Source organism: Tauraco erythrolophus, chromosome 5, assembly GCF_009769465.1.
Source record: "Tauraco erythrolophus isolate bTauEry1 chromosome 5, bTauEry1.pri, whole genome shotgun sequence".
Classification (NCBI taxonomy): Eukaryota; Metazoa; Chordata; class Aves; order Musophagiformes; family Musophagidae; genus Tauraco; species Tauraco erythrolophus.
In genome coordinates, this window is record NC_141469.1 from 32367583 (window position 1) to 32380174 (window position 12592).

At 45.9% G+C, this 12592-nt stretch overlaps 1 protein-coding gene across 1 annotated transcript; it reads right to left on the reverse strand.

The window, feature by feature from the left end:
• Positions 1–606: 606 nt before the first annotated feature.
• On the reverse strand, positions 607–6046 carry LOC104384658 (G protein-coupled receptor 26). Its single transcript, XM_009993090.2, has 3 exons — positions 5379–6046; positions 4744–4857; positions 607–844 (listed from the first exon to the last, which is right to left on the reverse strand). The coding sequence occupies exons 1-3, from the start codon at positions 6044–6046 to the stop codon at positions 607–609; spliced, it is 1020 nt and encodes a 339-aa protein (XP_009991392.2).
• Positions 6047–12592: the final 6546 nt, after the last annotated feature.

Consider the following 12592-nt stretch of genomic DNA (forward strand, 5'->3'; position numbering starts at 1 on the left):
TATGCTTGTTAGAATACTGGCATATCAAATATATATACCACTTCCTAAAGGCTATGTTACAATCATGATGCCTAGTAATAAATAATAAGAACAATCTCAGATTCAAAGTGCTGACCCATACCACTCACTTGAGGCACCAATACAATATATCAATCAATTAAAAGACTTATTTGTAATGTTCAAACTAACAGAGCAGATCCAGGGCTGCCAAGTGACATGCACAGCACAGAGGACTCTGAACCTCTCCTTCCAACCTGGCGATTCCTGTGGTCCCAGAAGATGCTGGAATATCACATCTCATGTGGGACGCTCCAAAACGTATCAAGTCTTCAGAAATGCAACATTAAAAGCTCTCTAAGCCTCCAAAGGCTCTCTTAAACTCCTCAAGTCTGCTCCATTCACTCAGGGACAAGGCTTTGCCATACATTGTACTTGGCTGCAGATCAGGGAAGAGCCTTTCATGAAAGTCCACAAAGAAATGCATCGCATTAATGCAGCTTTCACGCTCTGGAGACACTGTCACCACTGTCAGCACGAGAGGGAAAAGGCAGCTTTCCAGCAGCAGCAGACACCTGTCTCACTCAAAGGGGCATGCTTTTCACATCGTTAGTTTGTTCTGTGCAAGCAGTAATCGTTTTCGGTGTCGAGAGAGCTGTTGTACCCTGACGATGGATACAGGTCCCGCTTAAGAATCCTGTTGACGATGTTGATCAGAACTTTTTTGTATTGTTGACGTAAAAGCGAGTAAACAAATGGATCTGATGCAGCCTTACTGTAGGTGAGGCACTTGCTCATAATTCCCCAGTAGTAATTTATGGTAACAAAAGGAAGGAGTTCTATCAACCTGTTAAACATTAAAGAGAGATGGAAACACTTGAGTGTTATGTTCACACTGATCCCAGCGCTCAACTCACGCTTCATGAAACATTAAAGTAACACTTATTTTCTTACAGTATACGGTCCCTGCAGGAGAAGGGCCCTGTAGCTACTTACTCCTTGGATTCAATAAAGGCAAAGGGAACTTTCCTAGCAAGGCCACTGGGAGACAAGAATCATTCCCTCTATGGAAAGAGAGAAAAAGTACGTTTTCAATGTTAATGCTCCCATGCATCAGAGATAAGAAAGTGCTATTGGTCACTTTCTGAATGTAGAGAGCTGTGCTGGTTAAGACGTCAAAATCCCAGTGACATAATTGACAACCCCTCTCCTGTGGCAAGCTTGAGATAGACACAAGTGACTTGGAGCATCCAGGCTTGCTCAACACCGTTGCCTAAGTACAGCTGTCTGGTGACACTTGAGACATTTGGGCACAAACCCCTTGGCATCAGGCTGCTGCTCTGGGAAGTTGAGGGTCTCCTCTAGGTCCTGTGTCATATCTGCCAACCTATGTAAACGTTCTGGATACTATGGAGCATCTCAAATGACACCAGAAACCTGATCTAGATCACGGAATCCACCCCCTCAGATACAGAACAGTGAACCTGCATTACACCTCTGCCCTGAATTATCACATATGCAGAGGATTCATGTCAGACTGTTGTAGTATGAAGAACAATGCATGAGTATCTCAGAGAGATTTGGGTGGCACCTGCAATCCCATAGCATGCTTAGGAGCACAACTGCATCTACTTACCTGGGCAAGGTTCAGTGTGCGCTTGGCTGACTGCTAGTTTGGCCAAAGAAAACAAGGAAACAACACTTTTATCATCATTATATGACCAGCCAACTGTCTCCAGACCTGTGTCTCCTGGTCTGTGCTTCACGGATGATTAGTGGCCTCAGCACCTCAGCTGAGATGGGTGCATTAATCATAAGGGGAGAAATTGCAACTAAGTTAAACAATTTTCCCACAGAAGTGAGAGCAAACTCTCAGACTGTTCCAGCAAATGTCTGGCATACAGTTCATCTGCAGTGGGCAAACTCTCCAGGAAGATGGAAAGAACAGGGTGAGAAGTTTTTATTATCTGTACATCTTTTGTGAAACCTTTTGCAGGAGCAAGAATATACTATTTTGCTATATTTGTTGCAGAAGAAAAAAAAAAGTAGCATGAGATAAAATAGCCCTTTTCTGTACTCTAAAACATCACTCTTTGAAGATGTAAGATCAGAAGCTTTCTCAAGGCTTGAAGAACCTTTTGGCCTCTCTCCAAAGTGCAAAGCTCCCAACTTCAGGGCATTGACTTTTGAAGCTGTTCCGATCTCTCCACGTAGAAAAGCTGACTTACCACCGTCAGCACTGAACATTGACACGAGTGGTTGGACTCTGACAGGAAAATTTCGCATTTGTATGCATAAAAGTGAAATCATTCCTATGGCAAGTGCATTTAAAAAACAGATGACTTCTGTTTGAAGCTGCTTGGAAAAAATTCCAGTGAATTCAAAACAGAGAGCAGACGAAGGCACAAAATGTGAGGAATAAACAAATGTACCAGACACAAAATGTGAGGAATAAATAAATGTACAATAAATGACACTTGCTGCGTGGTTGCTTAGGTTTATCCCATCCTGTATACCACCCTAATACAAGAAATATACATTTGATATTTACACGATTGATGTTTTTATAAAGACACTAAATAAGAAGAGTAAGGTGTCTTTCACTCATTAAAATAGATGCATTCCCTTTAATGTATTATGGACCCAAAACATAATTGCACTGAAGCCAACAGAAGACAAATTACACAGATTTTAATAAGATAAAGGGCCTGGCCAAATCAAGTCAGCCTCAGAAATATCCATCTGAATGCATCTTAGTATCATTTTCTTGTTTTCAGTGCTGTTACAAAAAGATGAAATTCATCTGTCGGCTCTTAGCGAACAGATGAATATATCGCTAATGATCATAATCTCATTCACATATCTGAAATGAGGAGAAAATACTGAGCTCACAACACCACCTGAGTCACCAGGCCAGAGAGCAAGAAAATTGGGAGGATGTCTTTCACATTGCCTCCCTAGAGATCACTTCAGGGCCACCTCCCTAAAAACCAGAACGGGGGACGAATGGAGAGGTGGACATGGCAGCAAGTCCTCCAACCTCACCTCCACCACCGCCTTTTATCTAGTGCTGCCTGGACACTGCCTTGCCTTTGGGGCAAAAAGCCTTTGAGGATGTCCCTCCCCAGATACTTCCCATTTTGCTGTCACTGCATTAATTTAGTCCTGTGACGGAGGCAGAAGCTGTGCCTTGGCACACACATTTACACAAACCAACCCTCAGGCTTCTCTCTAGTGACACATGAGGTATCAGTTTGTCACACATAGAAAACACGCTGTCTCACATTTGCCAAATGCAAAGTCTGAAGAAGGAAGTCACTTTTATTTAGAAGTTTATAAGAAATGTCTCCGCTCTGAAAAATGTGGCAATGCTGGAATTTGCTGAGCTTGGTAATGTTAAGATGGAAAGAACACTGCAAAATCCATTTTGCTCAACATAATTATCTCCTGATTATGGCAAAAGTGAATAGAAAATGACTCAGAATGTACTGAACAGTGATCAATTAACCTTTTAACTCTGTGATGTAATGTTAATATTTGTAATAATCCTTTCAACGGCAGAAAAAAAAAGAAGTAGTTATCCAGGCAATCAGTCAGGAATTCCTTTCAATGTATAAAGGGGAAGTGAAATAAATGTCATCCTAAAGGTTAAAAACCAATATCATTTTTGTTCACTGGCCTAAATCTGTCCCCCTGCCCATGTAAGATAAGGGCAATGGCAGCGATCATAAACGGTCTATATATCTGTGACTGTATATGATCAGTCTGCTAAAGCTGGCCAGTTTCTGTCAGCTGGTGTGGCTACAGACCCCAGCAGCTTGGCAGCAACCTTTAGAAGCCCTCCCCAGGGTGGTTTTGCAGACCTGTGCACCTTCCTCAACAGAAGTCAGTTCTCTTCAAAGGTGTCTTGAACACACTGTGAAGTGAGAAATACTTTAAAAAAAAAATCACTTGTGAAAGACGTAGCCCATTTTAGTTTAGAGATGAAAGGCTAATCCTGAGGTGCTGCAATTCAGTACAGTTATGTTGGCTTCCAGCTCACTGATTTATGCAAGATTTAAAAATAATAACCATATGTTGTATAAAGACTATACAAGTACGGAACGAGAACGATGCATGCCTACTTAAAAAGGTGGAAACCAGCAGGGTGGATGCCAATAATTCTGACCAGTTGAGGAGCATGATGTTTCCTGTACTTTTGAAAGTCTAATTATTGGTTTTCCTGGGAGATAACTCTTACAACTTATCACAAGGCCATGCTGCACCATTAGCAATATATTCACAGACATTAATGTTTCCAGGCACAAAACTTATCTCACAAATTATCAGCCTGTATAAATTTAAGTTATGTCACTTCAGATTCCAATAGCAGCAAGTGTGAGCTAATGTCTTTAAAAACAAAGAAAAAGACTAAGCTAATCAGGAAAAACTGTGTTCTTTCCTCTCTACTGCTCGGGCTGCGCTAATAAGGCAGAGTGTCGAGTCTTTTAAACTGCTTTCATCTCCCACTGGCATGTAATTAATTCCTGATACTTGTCCTAAAAGCCTCTTGCTCTTGGCAGAGGCGCCCAGACCTGGCTGCAATGAGAAAAGTAGAGCAAGGGACTGCGGGCAGGGTCGGCCCCGGGTCTCGGTCAGGCTCTGGCACCCCAGAATTACCTGTAGCTCCCCTCCCTCCCCCAACTCCAGCGCACCAGAGGACATATAGGACCCAGAAAGTCCCCCACCCCGACAGGCGATACTAACCTGGTGATAATGTAAGGACCAAAACAGATCACGAACGAGCCTATAAAAATACTGATTTTCTTGGTAGCCCGCTGCCGCCTCCGTTTCTGCTCGTTAAGACAGCGCTGCTTCACACTGCGGGGGAGAGAGAGCAGCCAGTGGGTTAAGGCAAGAAGCAGGAAGGCGAGATGTGAGCCCGGGGGAGAGGGGAAGGACTCCATCCCTGCCGGAGAGCCCGTGCCCCGGGGGAGAGGAGGGCAGAGCAGCCCCTGTGCCGGCCCGGGGGGAGGGGAGGGCCGCCCCGGGGGAGCGGAGGGCAGCCCGGACCCCGGGAGAAGGGCAGCCGCCAGGGAAGGGAAGGGAGGGCAGCCCCGGGGGAATCGGAGCAGCCCCGGCCCCGCCGAGCCTGAGGACGATCGCACTCACCAAAGGAGCGGGTCCCTGTTAAAGGGAGCTCGGGCAAGTGGGAGCATCCGGCGAGCGGGACTAGCATTTAACCAAAGCAGGCTACAACCGCACAAGCTACCATCTGCTGGCACTATAAGCAGCGGAGCAGGAGCGCAGGAGAAGGGTGCTGGGGAGGCAGGACATTCCCTCCGCCCGGGGTACCTGCCGCAGGTTCCCTGGGGCTGTGAACACGAACACGCACGCATTACCTGGGGTGGATATCCACTAGCAAAACCAGAGTCTGCATGGTTATAATGTCTATCCGCTTGCAGTGGAACCGGGCAACTTTCAACACCTTTAAATAGGTGAAACACAAGATCACCAGCGACAGCATGAAACTGGTGGAGTGAAAGACGATGGTGAACACCGTAAACCTTCTCCGCTCCGTCTCCTCCTTCAGGTGTAAGGTGCAAGAGGCATAAACGCTGCTGTAATCTACCCACGAGTAAAACAAGGATACCAAGGGGAACGTGAGGGAGTGGAGCCACGAGTAGCCCATCAGTATCGCGGCGTCCTTATACCGCATCTTGCTGGTGTAGCTCAAGGGGAACACCACGGCAATCCACTTGTCGATGCTGAGCGCTGCCATGCTCAGCATCGTGTTGGAAGTCAGGAAAGTTTCCAGGAAACCCACCGCTTTGCAGACGCAGCCCCCGAGGGGTTGCTGGTTCCTCAAGATCCCCAGGAGGGTAAAAGGCATGTTCAGGACGGTGAGGAGCAGGTTGCAAAAGGATAAGTTCACCAGGAAAACCCCGGCCACCTGCTTGCGGATCTCCGTACTGTAGACGAAGCATAGCAGCACCAGGAGGTTGGAGAGCAGAGAGACGACCAGCACCAGCACGAGGAGCAACGCCAGCAGCACGCCTGCCAAGTCCATCTCTCAGCGGGTCGCCTGGAGCGGGCGAGGGCAGGAGGAAGGGGGCATCCGAGCCGGCACCGCAGCCTCGCCTGCCGCCGCCCGCGGCCGCCCGCGCATGTTGCCGGCGGCGCGGGCCAGGGGGGCAGGGGCCGGGGGAGCGGGGAGCGGAGCCGGGGGCAGCGGGGTGTAGGGAGAGGAGCAGGGGGCGGGGAGTAGAGCCGAAGGTGCAGAGAGAGGGGCGAGGGGCTGGGCGGCCGGCCGGGGCAGAGGGGAGAGGACCGGCGGGGGAGCGGGACCAGGGTACTCCGAGAGCAGTGCCAGGCGGCGGAGGAGCGGGGTCCGGCCGGAGTGGGGCCGGAGCCGAGGGTAGGGGAGCCGGAGCACCCGGGGACCGGAGCTGGAGGTAGGGGGGAGGTCGGTGCTCCCGGGAATCGGAGCCGGAGCTAGCGGGTCCGAGGCGCCCGAGGACCGGAGCCGCGGCTAGCGGGGTCGGGATTAGAGGGACCGGAGCCGGAGGAGTCGGGCCGGAGGGAGCGGGGAGCCGGGGCCCGGGGGAGCGAGGAGCCGGGGCCGGGGGGAGCGGGGCCGAGGGGAGCCGGAGCCGGGACCGGGAGCCGGAACCGGGGCCGCGGTGCTGGCTGGGCGCTGTCCGCGGTGCTGAAGCGGGCGCTGCCCCGACGGCCGCGCCGCCCTGGCCTCAGGCCGCGCTCCGCGGTGCCCCCCGCGCCGGCGCCCTGTCCATGGCCCGCCGCGGCTGCCCCTCCGCCGGGCGCACGGCCTCCTTCAGGCACTGAGCATCTTCCCCCGCTGCCCAGCCCCTGAAATACTCCAGCCGCGGAGCCTCCCGCGGCGACTCATGCGCAGACGAGCGGCTGCGAGGCACAGGCTCAGCCAGGGATCGCGGAGTCGGTCTGAGCCACTCCCGGACCGCAGGCGAGAGCAACGGGAAGCCCAACTTTCCGCTAATGCGCAGCTCAGGAAGGATCAGACCTGGCGACTAGTTGCTAGTAGTTTAAATCCCTGCGTTGTGGTCAGGCACACCCTGAGCACACCGGCTGCACTGCCTGTGCCCCTTGGAAGATTCCCCCCCTCCATCTGAGGGATTACTTGCCCTTTTCCCTCCCTTTTTTTCATAACGCCTGGAGGAGCTATGGTTGCCCTTCGGGTATACACACTGTGCCCTTCAGCCAGCAGCGAGGGATGTTGCTTGGTTAGGGACTTCACTTTGGGCACTTGGACTGACACTTTTAAAGCCTTAGCTGTCTGAGCAAGTGCCCACATTAAGGTGGTGCTGGCACATTCTGTGGAGAACTAAAGTCTCTCTCTTACCATTTTCCATTTACACTGTTAACACGACGGTGCGATGGTAAGAAAGGTTCTTTCAGTTATCACATTGTGACAAAAGCTGAAAAGACAGACATGAAAGAGGCCAGAAATTCTTCCTCTGCACCTGTCAGGAAAGTGGATCACATGGCTAATTCCCAAAGGTGCCATAAGTCTTCGCCTTAGATTAAAACAAAGTATAAAAGAAAAAAAGAGGGAGTAAGTTTTGGTGCATCGAAACACTGGTACAGAAAAAAGCTGCCGTGTCTAATCATTGTCACATTTTACAGTTGATCGGCAGAACTGACATGAAGAAAAAGGAGAAAAAAAGGTAGCTTTCCCACTATCTAAAATGACCATTAACAACCTAAGGAAATGCTGTATTGTGTATATTGTCCCTACAACGTAGCCTTGTCACGCAAGTGTGACCACTGTGTCAATAACTGCACATAAAACTGCTTGAAAGAGCCTGAAGGCAATGTTGTGTTTTTTTCCAACTGCAGTTACAAGTTTTGGATCAGGCCCTAATTGAAAAGCTTGCTATAGTAAGTTATATGTCTTAAGGAAAGAGTGAAGCAACAAGACGTGAGATGTGTTATTTGGAAGAGAACCAGTATTGTATTATTCCTCAGGATGGAAAAAAAAAAAAAGAATGTTTTCTTTGATCAGAAAGCTGTCATTTCCAAAGTTAAAAAAAAGCAGATACATTTGACAGTGCTTATGCTTGACAAACAAAATCCCAATCTGTATCTGTGGAAGCATTTGAGAAAAACAAAGCATTACCAGTGCTTTCAGAGTTCAGTTATTGCATTTCTGTCATCAAGAACCCAAAATTGCAGAGCCAAACACTGCACAGGGGGTTGGGAAGAGTTGAACTGTCATGGGAGAAGCTGGCTGTATCCATGCAGAGCAGAGGTTCTGCATTACTCCCTCCTACCGCAGCAATTCTTCAGGTTCCTACTAGTCAGATCCCATCTATGACCTACCTTTCATGTAATAGTATCACAAGGTTATGGAGCTTTTATGTTAGCCATCTGGGATTAGAGGCTGTCTCTGTAGTGATGTCAGGTGGGGTAGATGCTATTTTATATCATCACAGAGACAACCTAGATGTGCTGTTCTCCGACTGTGATAGCTACTTGAGAAGCTGTTTCCTGTTGGATCCAAGCAGAAGGTAACTTCCGTCTCTTTCTTTCGCTCTCTCTTCTACACATACACATAATTTCTCTTGTACAACCTTTTCAAAGGAAAAATGGTTTCTGAAAAGTAATGGAGAAAAAACACATCAAAATAAGACAAGAAAAAAAAAGGTGGCAAGCAGCAGAAAGCCAGGAAAACAGCTTGCGAGGCTGAAAACAGTCAGCTGTGGGAGACCAGAGGGCTTGAACTTGCCACTGTGGGTTTGCAAAAGTAGACATCTGCCACCTTAACCCCTGAAAACACATGTACTCATGCCGCCTTTTTGCATGTAAGCGGACATATGTAAATCACTGCAAATGCCCACAACAGTCATACTAAACACACATGATCTTACAGTATTTACTTTCGTAATCAAGGATGATGTCTTGATTGAAACTGGGGACTGTGGAGACTGCAGCAGTACAAATAAGAAATGAAAAAAAAAAAAGAAAGATATACATGTCATTAATTATCCTTTAATAGACATAGACTATTCAGTTAGCACAGATTAGGCAAGTACTTGCGAGTTTTATTCTAATAGCTGCATCATTCATTAAATCTACACATTCATCTGTTCTAAATATTGACCACAACTTATTGGATTTAATGGTTAATGAACTGTATTCGTTGGAAAGGAATAGAAGACAATTCAAATTCCCTTTTAGTTTCACTCCAGGAGAGATGTGTCATGCAAGTTTCCATGTAGATCACAATTGAGCATAATTCGGCTCTAATCAATGTATTCTGCAGTGGCTAGGAACACATTTAATTTGGTTCTAATTTTAAGAAAGCACCATGAAAGAAGGAGATCTCAAACAAATTATATCAAATAATTTACAAGTATGGAGAAAGGCAACCCTTTGCCCCAGATTCTTTTATGACAGGTCAAGAGAGGGAAATTAAATTATATTAACTAATATGGGGGAAATGGAATGACTCATAGAACTGATGTTAAGAACAGCTTTTCACTTCTAGGCCACTTGCTAAAAATGACCCATTTCAAAAGTGAACAAGAATGGTTAATACCCATGAGATCTTTCAGTATGCTCTGTAAACAGCTCTGGTACTCATAGTTCTCAAGAAGCATGTGGAAATATCTTTTCACCACCACAACGGCAGCAGGTGTGGTGTTGTTGCCTTAGTTTTAGTTAATGAAGCTTTACTGAAGCTAGAGTCCCTCAGTCCGTCAAGACTCAGCAGCAACTTATTTTTTTTTATTTATTCTCTCATTCTTCTTTATTCCCTTTTTCTTTTCAGAGTCCAACTGTATTATGGTTTGAACTACAGGGTCTTTGAGCAAGCATGGCATTCTTACCTGCCAGACTAACACAGCTTTTGTTCTTTCTGGAGCAATAACACAAATAAGCAAGTAGATAGTAGTAATGTAGTAACTGACATGTTGTTAGTCTCTTCAGAAAAGATGTGAGGCCTGACTCATCAGTCTAATACAATTCTGCAACACTGTTCCTGTGGCAGAATTCCAGTGGGCATATTTACCACCTGTGGAATAGCTTTGTCATAAAGCTCTTCCTAAAATGGAATAAAGCCAAATCGAAAGGTCTGCACATTCCTACTGTAGACCTTACTTTGCAGGGAAAAAATCGGAGCAGTAAAAAGCACATGTATTTATCGTAACTACCTGAGAAGAGAGAATAGCAAAAGAATTATGAAGCTCAACCATGCAGCAGTTCTGCCAACTGAAATTACTTCAAAATTGCTTAAATATTGTAATGAAGAATCTCGTATTTCAACAGATAATCTTGCAGTTGTATTAAAACGATACATTTGCAAAAGTCTTTTGACTCATGTTTGTGTTTATGCAAACTAGACATATTTCTACAGTCTACAAAAATTGATCTCAAAATAATTCAAGCAGAAAATATTTGACTTGGGAGGATGGAGCTGAGGTTTGAAGAAACACGTAAGAATACCACAAGAATAACAGGTGAGACCAGATCTTGAATATTGTGTTCCGTTTTGGGCCCCTCCCTACAAGAAAAATGTTGAGGTGCTGGAGCGTGCCCGAACAAGAGCAAAAAAGCTGGTGAAGAGTCTAACGTACAAGTCCTATGAGGAGCAGCTGAGGGAACTGGGGTTGTTTAGGCTGGAGAAAAGAAGGCTGAAGGGAGACCTTATTGCTGGTTACAACTACCTGAAAGGAGGTGGTAGCGAGATGGGTGTGTCTTCTCCCAATTAACAAGTGATAGGATGAGAGGAAATGGCTTCAAGTTGCACCAGGGGAGGTTTAGATTGGATATTAGGAAAAATTTCTTGACAGAAAGGGTTGTCAAGCATTGGAACAGGCTGCCAAGGGAAGTGATTGAGTCACCATCCCTGGAGGTATTTAAAACATGTATAGATGCGGTGCTTAGGGACATGGTTTAGTGATGCACTTGGCAGTGCTAGCTTAACAATTGGACCCCCCATGAGACCTCATGATCTTAAGGGTCTTTCCCAACCTAAATGATCCTATGATTCTATTCTTAATGTTTCTTATTGAAAATGGAAGTGCACAGATACGATGACAGGAAAATAGTAAAATATTCACAGAATGCAAAACAGTTTCAGTTGAGATACAAGTCTAAAAACGGATATGTATGAATATGTGTCAATGCTTTCTCTTTCTCCTTCCAATTAATTTTTTCTTCTTTTTCCACAACACAAGGCAGCAGGTAGAACCATCATTCTAGATTGCAAAATTCAGCTTTGGAATAAAGCTGACCAGATTATCCTAGAGTATGATGCAAAAATGTGAATGCAAAAATATGCTCTTCTACTGGGCAGCAAAATATATTGATTTCAGCCGAGTTTGTATGAGGAGGTAAACAAACACTAACTAGCTTTTACACCCGACAGCTTTACGGCTATAACGCAGGTCTGAAATATTAATGGAGGAATACTGTTCCCTGAAGCAAATGGCATAAGATCTTGAATCTCTGTCTTCCATAACCCAGCGTCAAGTTCTTCAAAATACTTAGACTATGCCAGTTCTTTTCTCAGACTAGTTCTACAACAATTATTCCTGATTTAATGGAATATTCAAGACTTGGGCCATACCCAGAATTTTTCATTTCACAGAGGTACAATTCTTCTGCAGTCTTGAGAAAAAATAAAATGGTGAGTGCATTTCTACCGAATCCCAATGTAAGAGCAGATGTAGCATCCTTCCATTTTCATCTATTTTGTCCAATTCTTAAGGCTTTGGTATAGCGATAGATTTTAACCTGACGGGAATAAAAATGGAAGTGCTTTTTTCTTGCTATTTTTCCACAGTGCCTTACAAACACAGTAGCTCTTACTAGCAGTGCTGTACTACAGCAGCTTGTTATAAAACTTATCAAAGCTGCAGGCATGTGGATTAAATTCCCAGGAGTCTTTTACTGGCATTTTCAACAAATGTGACAATGTTTAGCACTCCCAGGGGCCAGCAAAAATTAAATGGCATTTTTCAGAAACTGCTGAGGCAATTTATTTACTGTTGCAGTGAAGTTCCAGGAGCCAACATATGAAAAACGCAGCATGTGTTCTTCTGCTGTACTGTAGAAATTCTCCTTTTCCTGCCTTACTAGCTCAAAATTCCCCACGCATCTTACACAGATGGTTTGATTCTGCTTTCCTTGAACCATTGCAAACCCAAGTCTCTTAAAGCCACTGGGAAAGCCAACACAGTGAAAAAGCAAGCAGTCAAATACAAGGCTGCAGAAACAGTACGAAGCTTCTATGGTGGGGGACATTTCAGCCATAGTTATTTATTATACAGAGCACTCTCAGCAAATACGTTAGAAAAAACTTAACCCCACCATGTGCAGTGGAAGGGCTGATTTGACAGAGACCACTGCTGAGCTGCTCAGGGACAGAGATGCACCAAGCCCTTTGGAGGGCTATAGAGGAGGGAGTGCAGGCACACGGCCAAAAGCTCTCTCCTGAGCTCTTTGCTTGGGAGCAGTTTAAAAAGACGCTGAATCAAAGGAACAGAGAGCTGGGCTTGCTGGATGGACAAGTCACCGCGGGTTGAACTCCAACGTGACCAGAGCAGCCACAGCGAAGCAAATTGCCGTTGCA

Bases quoted from the DNA above. Each gene is read 5' to 3' on its own strand.
- LOC104384658 (XM_009993090.2), bottom strand. From the start codon at position 6,046: ATGGACTTGGCAGGCGTGCTGCTGGCGTTGCTCCTCGTGCTGGTGCTG. The intron at 4,858-5,378 runs GTAATGCGTGCG...TCTCCCCCGCAG, and splicing joins CTAGTGGATATCCACCCCAG to TGTGAAGCAGCGCTGTCTTA. The intron at 845-4,743 runs GTTAGTATCGCC...AATGTTTAACAG, and splicing joins GGTCCTTACATTATCACCAG to GTTGATAGAACTCCTTCCTT.